Source organism: Brassica rapa, chromosome A05 (assembly GCF_000309985.2).
Source record: "Brassica rapa cultivar Chiifu-401-42 chromosome A05, CAAS_Brap_v3.01, whole genome shotgun sequence".
Classification (NCBI taxonomy): Eukaryota; Viridiplantae; Streptophyta; class Magnoliopsida; order Brassicales; family Brassicaceae; genus Brassica; species Brassica rapa.
Window position 1 is genome coordinate 19607159 of NC_024799.2, and position 11646 is coordinate 19618804.

Consider the following 11646-nt stretch of genomic DNA (forward strand, 5'->3'; position numbering starts at 1 on the left):
TCTACATCTTCAGAGACTGAATATTAAGTCTGCATAGAAAAATCTATAAAAATGTGAATTTGTGTATTATTCATTAAATTTTGTCTAGTTTTTTTGTTTGACAGTGTGTGTTAGTTAATCCTAATGGGTTTGAGTGATTTTGAAAAGAATTTTTTTTATAATTATGAAGGTATAATTCATTTGATTTGACAATGTTGTTAGCTAATAATTGTAGACGTATTTGTAAGTCTTCGTTTATAGTTTTGCTAGTAAGGTTGAGCTTGTTTCAAAGCTGAAGTCGGTGACTGTGGAATATAAATTTACATACTCAGCATATAAGACAACGAAAACTCTGTATGTGGCTAAGTGTCGTGTTCAAGGATGTGGTTGGAAACTTAGAGCGAGTGTGAAGCATGGGCCAAAGACATTTTGGATGACAAAATATTCGAAAAGGATGAAGAATCAGAAAGGTTGAAGAATATTCCTTGTGCATGATGGCTGTACACATGGTAAACTTCTTGAAATGACACAAGAAGATTATGATCTGGACAACAAAATTGAGAAGATGGTGCTAACCTATTCTTTACCAAACATCATTTAAAACAAATGACTCTGAATAGGAAAATATTCATCTTATGCCTGTCACGAATAATCGACAAGTACGGAACTTGATCGAGTTATCTAAGACACACTTTGTACGCCTTTGTGTATCAACCTTGCGCCAAATACACTAAAATTTTTGGGATTGACTATATGTTAGATAATAAGTGTAGACGTTTTTGTAAATCTACAAATGTAGACTGCAGTTGAAGTCTACGTCGTAAATTCTATTAAAAGTGTATTTGTGTATTATTCATCATATTTTTTCATGATTTAAATATTTTACAGTGTATGTTAGTAAAATTTTAATGGTCTTGGATGAATTTCACAATTTAATGTGTTATAATTATACACTTGATACTTATTGCAAATTGTTTTGATTAGTGTTATTCTTGAAATTTTTTGGGAAAATTTTGTATAGATTTTCTTCTTCTCACATGTGTGTTACTTATTATTTTAGCTTATGGTGGTTTTACTTGTTTGGTTGGTTAGATCTTGTGAAAAAATTGATATCTAACAAAAAATTAATAATATCATACAAGTGAAAACAACTAAAAATGAATACAATGTTTATAGATTATGCATTAAAAAATTATTTAAAAAATAATATTTTATTATGAAAGTTATTACAGAGCAATATATTAAAAAGTATTCTTGAGTATGTTTGATTTTTCATAATCTTGATGCTTCAAATAAAGTCTTGGAAAAAGTACCTGCAAAATAAGATAGAGTTATGAGAAAAACATAAGATAAAAAATGAAATCATATTTTAGTAGACTTTTTATTAAGTCTACGTAAAGTTATTGTTTAGTAGACTTTAGTTGAAGTCTACACTAATGGAAAATTTTCATATCTAAAAGTGTGCATTTAGAAAATTTGAAAATACTTTGTTCTGGAAAATATTTCAAAAATGGTTTTTTGTCATCCTTGTAACAAAGCAAAAGATAATGTATGAATCTATAAATTTAGTTCATTATAAACACAAAATATCTTATAATGAATATATGGAAAGCTTACATTTTTGGGAAGATGATTTGAAAACATTGGAACATAATACCTGCAAAATAAAATAAAATTATGAAAAATAAGATAAAAATTAAAATCATATTTGAGTAAACTTCTAATGAAATATGCTTAAAAGTCAAGGCTAGTAGACTTCATTTGAAGTCTACCAGCCGTAAGTTTTAAGTAGATTTCAAATGAAGTCTACTCTATAAAAAAAATAGATCTGAAAAATAAATACATTAAAAATATGAAATAAGTTTAAATCTAAAAAACTTTTAAAAATATGATTTAATAGACAAACTAGTTATAAATTAAAGACATATTAATATGAATTTTAATATGTAACTTTATTTGAATATAAATACTAGAACACATATTTTAAATCTATATATGTAAACCTTACATTTCTAGGAGGAGAAGAGAACAACTATGGAAGAAAATACCTGCAAAATAAGATAAAATTATTAAAAAACATAGAAAAAAAATTAAAGTCATATTTTTGTAGACTTCCAATGAAGTTTGCTTAAACTTTGTGGTTTAGTAAACTTCATATGAAGTCTGCAAGCTTTAGTAAACTTCTTTAGAAGTCTACACTGTCTGATAATTTTCAGATCTGAAAAAATCTATATATTTTGAAATGTGAAAATAATTTTAAATCTGAAAATACTTTACATAATAGAATTTATAAGGTAAACTAGTAGCAAATTAATGTAGAGAGCTTGATCTATAAATTTATTTGAATATAAACATGTAAATATATATTTAAAATCTATTAATCTAAAACTTACATTTTTAGAGGAGATGATGAAATCCATGAGTGATAATACCTACCAAAAAAGATAATATTGTGAGAAATAAACATAAAAATACACATTTAAAATCTATAGATCTAAAACTTACATTTTTTAAAGGAGAAGATGAAAACCATGAATCATAATATCTAAAATGACAAGATAATATTGTGAGAAAGACTTGAGAAAATTTTAGAGAGAAAGAAGATAATGAGAGAGATTTAGAAACAATTGAGAGAATTTTAGAGAGAAGAGAGAAAGTTTTAGAGAGAAGGGAGAGAGTTTTAAAAACTTGTGCAGCCACTTTAGAGAGAGATTGTATAAATTTTGTTTATATAGGGAGACAAAAATGTAACTAGGTTAAAATTTACGATACTGTAGACTTCGTTTGAAGTCTACTAAAATTAAAATTTTGGAGTAGATCTTACTATAACATAGTAGACCTTTTTGGAAGTCTACTATAATAATTTAATTATTGTTGTTTATTCTTTATTATTTTAATAATTTTAATATATGATTTTTTTAATTTATTTCTTTATTTTTAATAGTTATAGTATATGATTTCACTTTTTTATTCGTAAGGAACTTAACTTAGTTTAAATATAATGATTTTTTGTAAAAAAAATTGAAAAATATAGACTGAAAAAGACGTCTTCAGACAAATAGATTTTATTGTAGGTCTACGAAACCCTAAACCACAAATCTCAAACCCTAAATGTTTTGCTTGATAATCAAAAAGTCTCATTTATACAAAATATAAGCTACTAAACATTAATATGCAGATTTAAGTTAATAAAACAAAAAAAAAACAAAATCTAAAATCTAACCTATGAAATCAACTACTAAAAGACATAACATGTTAGAACCTTTTGTTTCTAAACTATGAACATAGTCTAACACATGATAACCAAATTAGTATATATTCTTCAAAATTGTTCGATTATATGAAATTTTTAATTTATTTACTTCATATTATCCATTATATTGATGATTAGTTAAAAATATCACAATAATTATTTTTATACATTTTCAAAATTAAATTATTAGATCAAATTAGAGTATAGACTACAAAACAAGTCTATAAAGTAGACTTCGTAGGAAGTCTATATATATGTAGACTTCTTTTATTACGTGTAGACTTCCAAAAGATAGAAACGTAAAATACATTTCTGTTTTTTGTTTGGTCATAAGGGTTAAATAGTACTTTCACTACTCTTTTAGGTTGGTTTTGCATTTGACTGAAAGTGGGGTATACTTTTACATTTGACTTGAATATTTGGGTTGGTTTTAGCAAATGTTCCCTTTATAAAAATTGTATGAATTTAGTTTATTTTTAAACTTTTACACTGTTAAATATATAGATTAGTCTTTTACATAAATTAATTGTTTTACAAATTTTATCTACTAATGGGTTTGTTATAATTTTAAAGTATATGACCAGTTATGCAAGTTCATACTAAAAAAACGTAATGGAGCGTCCCTATTTAAATTTGAAACCTATTTAGTTAATTTTTATTTTATACTGTATTGTTAAAATCAATTAAAAGTATCTTATTTTTAATTAATGCATGTGTTCGGTGGGCTTTATATTCTTGAATTTCAGAATGGTTTAAAATGGGATAAACTGATTGGTTGAGTTATGTGTTGTAAAAATTATTTTAAAATCAAAATAAAAGAATGTCATAACTACGTAAATAACTTTAAAAGGTAAGGGCAGAATCCTATCAGAGATTCTGCTTTAATAGTATAGATTCATGGTGGCTTGTTATTGGCCTCTAGGGACCTAAAAGTCTACAATAATGGCCTTGTTACTTTTGTGATTCTTTATAAAAGAGGCTTTCTGTACAATTACAGACTAAAAAAATCATATATAACACCTAAACATGAAATGGATTCGATATCATGATTCATGACCAAAGTTGAAACTTGAACTTGCTATAGAGATTTTGCTTTTAGTTTAAATTAAATGACCCAGCTATAATCTTCACCTTTGAAACTCCATGCAAGGGACAAGAAAACTGCAATCTACTCGAAAATAACATCTTCTAGACCAATTAATGCCGGACACTCGCTAATCAGTAATCACTATGCAACATCTAAGAGCATCAACAACGCGGAGTCTTAAAGCTGCCTCTTACAAAGAAAAAAAATTAAAATCATGCGGGTCTTACCATTATCCTTAGGGCTGCCTCTTCTACCTCTTCCGTAAGAGGCAAGTTTGAGAGGGTTTTGCCACTTTTCGCGGATCCCACTGATACGTGACGACCTGCAATTGTTTTGTTTTTAATTTTTTTTTAAATCAGACAAAAAAAAACTTCTTAAGAGCCCTTTACCGTTAATGATGCTCTAAGGTGTTCAAATTTTCTACAAACTCTAGATGCTTTATTTATTCAGATTTTAAATATTATTCTGTCAACCCTATGTCCTTGATAACTTATCACATAGTCTGATCTCTAAAAATTGTGGATCTGCACGTCGATGTGACAAGACACCGAAAAAGTACTCATGTCTAGTTTACAATGCATACAACTCCATAGCCATATCAAAAGGACACTAAGCTTAATATGAAACAAAAGGAAAATTGTCCAAGTTTTAAGATCAGTAAAAATCTATCACAAAATGTAAATGACGTCAGTGGTATTGCTGATTTTTAAGAACAAGACTTGCTTATTTAATAAGAGATAACCAAAAATATTGTTCCAGTCGCAGAAGAAATAGAATTGGAATTGTAACTAAAACCTTATGGAGTAGCAAGACTTGCATTTTAATTTATCAAATATCATGAAAACTTGGTGATTGGTTCTTTCCATGTGCCTAGCCCCAAAGAACCTTGTTGGATTTGAACCAAAGTTGGATCACAGCTGACAGGAAGTGCGTATCCTACAGCACAAAGGTTCACTTTTCTGTATTTATCCTCTCCCACAATGTGTAAGAAGTTCCTAAAGTTCACATCTTTAATGGGATGCACTATAACTTTATTCTTCCGGTCGGCCAAGAAACTCACACCTTTACAAAGCTTAAAGAACTGGTCGCTACTGGTTCGTTTCACTGTTAAGAGTTTACTCCATGACATGTCTCCTGTACCTTTAATTTTAATTGCCATCCATACACCTATATCGAGTAGTTTGACACAAGAAGTTAACAGACAAAGATTTTGCTCTTCTCCAGTCACTGATAAGGCAAAAGGATGATAAGATAGAGGATCACCCGGAAGAGACACAAGTCCAAACCTCTCTGTTGAATAATCAAAATATCGTAAGGTATTTTTCGGTCTTTGACGGTCTTGACTAAAATCAAAAGAAAGCCAGTAAGTATTTCCATCCACAGACGTGCCATGTCGCCAGGGCCCTGGAAATGTCCACCCTCTAATCTCACCAACAACCCTCCAGGAATTAGATGTAAAGTCATATATTTCGTACTTAACAAGGCATGGAGACATCCAACCATCTCCATGATGATGGACCCTCAAGATTTTATACTCGTTGTTGCATGAGGATTTACCGAGCGCGTAGACATCAAAACTATATTTGGAATTTAAGGGTTTGATAATTCTACTTGTTTCCCCTGAACATGGGTTCCAGACAACCAGTCTTTCGTCCATGGTGGTGCATAGCAATAGGCCGTCGCAGTGAAAGATATCACGTATAGAAAGAGGATAATCATTGAGGCTGAACTGACTTTTTACCTTTACAACGTTGTCGTCGGTAATGCCATGGAGATCAAGCCTAGCAAAATAGACCCTACCATCAATTAACATGACAACAAGAGACTTCTTCCTAAGTCTCTCTTCTGTTTTGATAAGAGAGTTCCATTCTTTTGAGGTAGATAGGAACCGTGCCAGAGAAGCATCCGGAACCCTAGAGAGTATCTCCACAAGCAAATCCTCTGGAAGATGTATTGTGTTTCTACTCTTCGCTTCTTTTTCCGTCATCAATGATCTTGGAGATGAAACCTCGTAACCTAGTGATGTTTGTGTCTGAAACCCTAGTTTTGTGTCTTTATGAGACTCACCGATTTAAAACGCTTCTATTGTGGGCTTTGTCGCCCTAGATCCATCTGAAAGTTTGGTTGGCTCGTGGGCCTGCGATGCTATAAGTAGTAGCCTATGCAATACAGAATTGGTTCTTTGATAAGAAACAGATTTTGCTCTACATGACACTCTTGTTACGGCCTGCTTAGAGGAGGGAACACAGGGGAAGGAAAGTGGTGAATATAATAAGCTAATAGGGATGTAAAGCCAAGTTCCATTGCAGGAGAGATAGAAATTATAACCTTCTACAAGTTCTTCACCGAAGTGGCATGAGAAAATTTCCCTCTCTTCATCTGCTGCAGCTGCTGCCTCCTACTGTTGTTGTTTGACAAAAAAAATTAGGGAAAGAGATAAAAACTAGACTAGGCATGGTCGGTGGTTTCAACATACTTTTCAAGGATTCTTCACATGGTATGGTAACTTATTAACAGGCTAAACAGGGTCTTAAGCATGCATGGAGATTTACCATTGTATTCAGGTTAAACTATAAGATTTCGCCTCCATTGTTTGTACAAGATTCGGTCCTCTTGTCTTTCTTCTTCTTTTTGGGACTCGGAGCAGAAGGTTCGACGCTAACACCCTCGTCGTTTGAATTGGAGGTTCCCTCCTTTGAAGTCCCACGATCCCCGGAGGCTCCAGCGCCTCCAGAGTTAGTCGTCTCCGAAGGATCAACGGGAGCCGACTTCTTCGAAAGCAACTGCAGCTTTCCTTTCAGTAAAGCGCTCAGATCCGGAACTCCCTCCATCTCTCTAGCTTTGTTAAGAAGCTTCTGCTGTTTCCGAGTAAACAAAGAAAGACGCGACTTGCGGGGACCAAGGATGCAGGAAAGCCTCGATTTCCAATCAACTGCAAAAGTCAAGAGTTTAAGGTTAGGAGTCGCAGAGCCTAGCCTTGACGGGTTAAAGGAATTTCCAGAAAGCAAACAATGAGTCTACCTCTAGCGATTCTAGCTTGTTGACGACGAATCCACTCGCGACTAAGGTCCGGCCAACGAAGATGACTATGCGTTGCTATCGCTTGCGCACTCTCAAAGAACTTCTCCGGATAAGCGATCGTATTCGGGTGACGAACTGCATAAAAAGCAAAAGAATAAAAGCGGTTAGGTTTGTCGAGTAAAGAACAGACAAACAATGAGATTTCTACCAAGTTCTTTATTCCATAAAACACGGAAGTCGTCCCCAGGCGGTTCTTCAAAAGCATGCTCGTCGGATTTGACGTAGAAATACGCACGCTGCCAGTCCTGCGTCTTATTTGGATGACCGGTCAGAACGTTGTAGCTCGCGCGCATCTTCACCAAGAAAATCCCGTTCGGTTCCGCTTTCGTGAAGGTTAGCTCCTCAAATACCTTCACGCTCATCGAGATGTCCATCTCTGCCGCCATGACCATCAGCATGACTGCTATGCGTAACGACCCATTCAACAACTGAGAGATAGCGATATCAATGCGGTACGCGTACGACGTGATCAACCGAGGGATCGGGAACCAGAGCTTGGTCTGATCTTTGAAATAGGACTCATACACGCATTGATATCAAACTGGAGGCGACCAAGGACGTTGTTCAGTAGATGGGATGAGGTAAGTAACGCCGGCGCCACCGCACTGTCTCAACAGGTCTTTCACATTCTTGTCGGAGGAGCAGAAGCTAAACACGTTCCCCCACGATTGAACCCGCGGGTTACGTAGTACTTCAGAAGGAAGACGAGGGAGCTCTTCAAAGATTCCACCCGGATGATAAATAACAGGACGACAGTCGATCTGATCGTAGGGAATACTCTGAACCACAGGACGACGCTCCGTCGGTCATAACGAACCCCCCGTCGAGCTCGCCTTCGAGGCCTTACGACTGATCTAGGCGCTTCAGAACCACTACAGCTCGCGTTTTCACCCTTGTCTCCGAGGCTTTCCTCCTCCCCAACATGTTCCTCGTCTTCGACTCGCCCCTCTTCTTCTTCACGAAATTGTCGGTGGGCGTCAGCGACTAAAAGACGCTGAGAAAGGCTCATCTTCTATGTATCCCTAAGCGCATCGCGATGAATCAGCTCAAACTCGTCTAACGGGTTACCATTCGCGTCTTTAGCCGGACTCGAAGAATCAGCGATATCCTTCCCTTTTTCCTCGCGAGACAATCGACTCTTCGAAGCCATATCTATTCACTCGAGGGACGACTAAACCGGCGAAACTACAGTAAATCGCACTATCCTAGAGTCGTATCTAGAGAGAGAAAGTAAAAGTAGAGAGAAGGGAGAGAAAGCGGAATACCTGAGCTTGCAGAGAAGAATGACGAAAGCGAAGGGGAAGAGCCTATTTATAGCAAAAACAAGGGCACATCCTCCGAAGCGCAATCATTAGGTCTACAGAAACCTAAATGGGCCTCAAAGGCCGCCTAAATGCCCAAGAGCTTACTCGTGACGGTTCAGTTTCTCGCTCGAACCAGTCTCCAATCGGAAAGTTCGACCGGAATCAATTCCCGGTTTCGGTCTAAACCGGTTTTTCGATGCAAACCGACGAAGACCAACCTAAACTCTTATCTCGAGATAATTTGCCAACCGAGTAAAACATGCTTTCACGACAGAAACGTAGGCGAGCAAAACAGATCATGAAAAGGTGCTACTCGAAGCGACTAGAAACGTTGATAAAACAGCGTGCGACTAAAAATGCTTACCGCCGACTAGGTGAGACAAACCCGTTAGGACCTGTTATACGAACGAACCTGACCCACAAATTCACTGAGACCGCTACGCCGCTCACAAGTGAACTGGGGGGGACTTATTGTAGGAGATGGATTACATCCCTCCACAAGGCCCATCGAATAACAGGCCCTAGTCCGGCAAGCTCGACTGGTTTAGTCGGCTTAGCGGCTAGAGGAATCGACTCGACCCCAGAGTACTTTTAGCCGATCAACTAAGCCGATTAAACATACTCGGCTTAGAAGGAACAGTACCAAGACCCGCGTACTCGGTCTTTCATGGCAGGGTCCAAAGGACGGCGTAATTAGGGCATCACGAACAAATACACTTTAAGAGGAGATGAGGAGACAACGCCAAAGGGACTTTTGCACAATTTACACACTAAGCGGCTAGATCTAGGGTTCCTCAATCATCTCTTCGATCTTGTTGCTTTACCCTTTGATCTTGTCTCCTTACTTCCCGATCACTCTTGTAACCCCTTTTGTTTGATTCTAATGAAAACGTCTTTAATCACCCCATTTCTAAGTTCATCATTCTAATCGATCGAATCTTGTACAAACATGCATGGAGAACCATCTTTTGGTGTCAGGATGCTTGTTAACCACTTTCCAAGCAAATTCAGTTTGTAACGAGGATCTTTGGACCTGTTACCTTTACAGATGGAGCAACATCGTTCCCTTCGCTGCAGTATCGAATTCACTACTAAATAGACCCTAAAATTGTCAAACAAAATGTCAATAGACTGCTTTGTATCATTAGTAGAATGCTTCTTAGAAAATCTCCTATCTTTAAGAAACATCCAGGAGAGAATAAATATAAATTAATGAATCATTATGGTGTATGGATATGTCTCTCTCTCTCTCTCTCTCTCTCTCTCTCTCTCTCTCTCTCTCTCTCTCTCTCTCTCTCTCTCTCTCTCTCTCTCTCTCTCTCTCTCTCTCTCTCTCTCTCTCTCTCTCTCTCTCTCTCTGTTTCTAAAATATATAAAAAAAAACAAAATTTAAAAAATTATGTTTTAAAAGATATATGTTTACTGTTTATATGCAATTTTTATTAGTTTATAATGATAAACTGTATATTTCAAAACAAAAATTACTTATTCAACTTTTAATATATTTTCTTAATATGTGAAAAATATAAGAATAAGATAGTATATAACTAATTTGAGTTACAAGAGTGTATGGATTTACAATACAAAGGGTTTCTTACATAAATTGTGAAGCAGAACCCTATGTCCTTAACAACTGATCAAATACGCTAATTTCTTTTAAAAAAACTGTGAATTTGGATGGAAGAAGACATGGTAAAGTATCCATATCTAATTTACAATGTTACACAACTCCATAACCATGTGACACTAAGCTCAATCTGATACAAAAACTAAGGTGTCCAAGTTCTTAAGACCATCCAAGATCTATCACAAACGATCCTCAATGGTCTTGTTGATTTTTAAGGACAAGACCTGCTCATTTAATTAGAGAACCAAAAATATTGTTCCAGTACCAGAGGGAAAAAAACTAGAATAGTATGGAAACTAATTATGGAGTAGGAAGACATACATTTTAACTTTATCAAATATCATGATGAAAACTTGGATAACAATGCATAAACTAGTATGACAATTACAAGTCACATCATTGGTGCTTTCCATGTGCCTAGCCCCAAAGAACCGCGTTGGATTTGAACCAAAGTAGGATCACACCTGCCGGGAAGTGAGGATTCAGATCCTACATCATGATGGTCTACTCGTATGTATTTATCCGTTCCAACAAAGTGTAAGCAGGTACTAGAGTTCTTATCTTTAGTGGGACCAGTGCCGGTCCGGAGTCTATTGGCGCCTAAAGCGCATCCAAAAATTGTTGCCCTTAGTTAAATCTAATTTTTTTCTTTACATTTTCAACACTATTAAAATTTCAAATTTTAAATAAAGTATATAAATATCAATAATTCTTTTTGAATTTTTTTTTGTAAAGTTATTCATAAATTTTGAATAATTAAGTGTTTTCAATACTTTTATGTTTGTTAATTTTTTTTTTTGAACAACAGTTTGTTAATATTATCGACAATACGTTAGACATACTAATGTATGATTATAATCATCTGTTGTTTTTTAAAAGAATAACATTTCAATATTTTTCATAGTTTTCTTTGCAATATTTATCAAATAGTAAAGTTCTACATTCATGTTTTGTCGATTTTGAAGAATAATTATAATTTATAAAATTTACGAAGTAGTTATGTTTAAAATTTCAAAGAGAAAAAAAAACAATTATACTTTCATGTTTACTTTTTAAAAGTTCTTAAACAATAAAAATTAGGACAAAAGATAAAGAAAATAAAAATTATAAAAACTGAGAGATACATCAATGAACAATGGGGAACATAAATAATTCAAAAATGATCAATTTTGAATTAATAGATACAGTAAATAATGGAGAACATAGACTTGACTTTTTTTTATATTTACTCTCTATATTTTACGTTTGATATTATATATATTATAAAAATAAACAAATATTCTCTTAAAATCAACCGTAACTTGTTTACAGCTTA

At 34.5% G+C, this 11646-nt stretch overlaps 1 protein-coding gene across 2 annotated transcripts; it reads right to left on the minus strand.

Annotated features, from left to right (window-relative positions):
* Positions 1-3900: 3900 nt before the first annotated feature.
* Positions 3901-9964, minus strand: LOC103869208 (putative F-box protein At4g10190). Of its 2 annotated transcripts, XM_009147271.3 has the most exons (3): positions 9654-9964; positions 5583-6903; positions 3901-5486 (listed from the first exon to the last, which is right to left on the minus strand). In XM_009147271.3, exons 2-3 carry the CDS (start codon positions 6304-6306, stop codon positions 5155-5157), a joined length of 1056 nt encoding a protein of 351 aa, XP_009145519.1. In that variant the 5' UTR covers positions 6307-6903; positions 9654-9964; the 3' UTR covers positions 3901-5154. The 2 variants fall into 2 exon arrangements, with proteins under 2 accessions (XP_009145519.1, XP_033147470.1); XM_033291579.1 differs by having other exon boundaries at positions 3901-6903; positions 9654-9960.
* Between the last annotated feature and the right edge of the window lie 1682 nt (positions 9965-11646).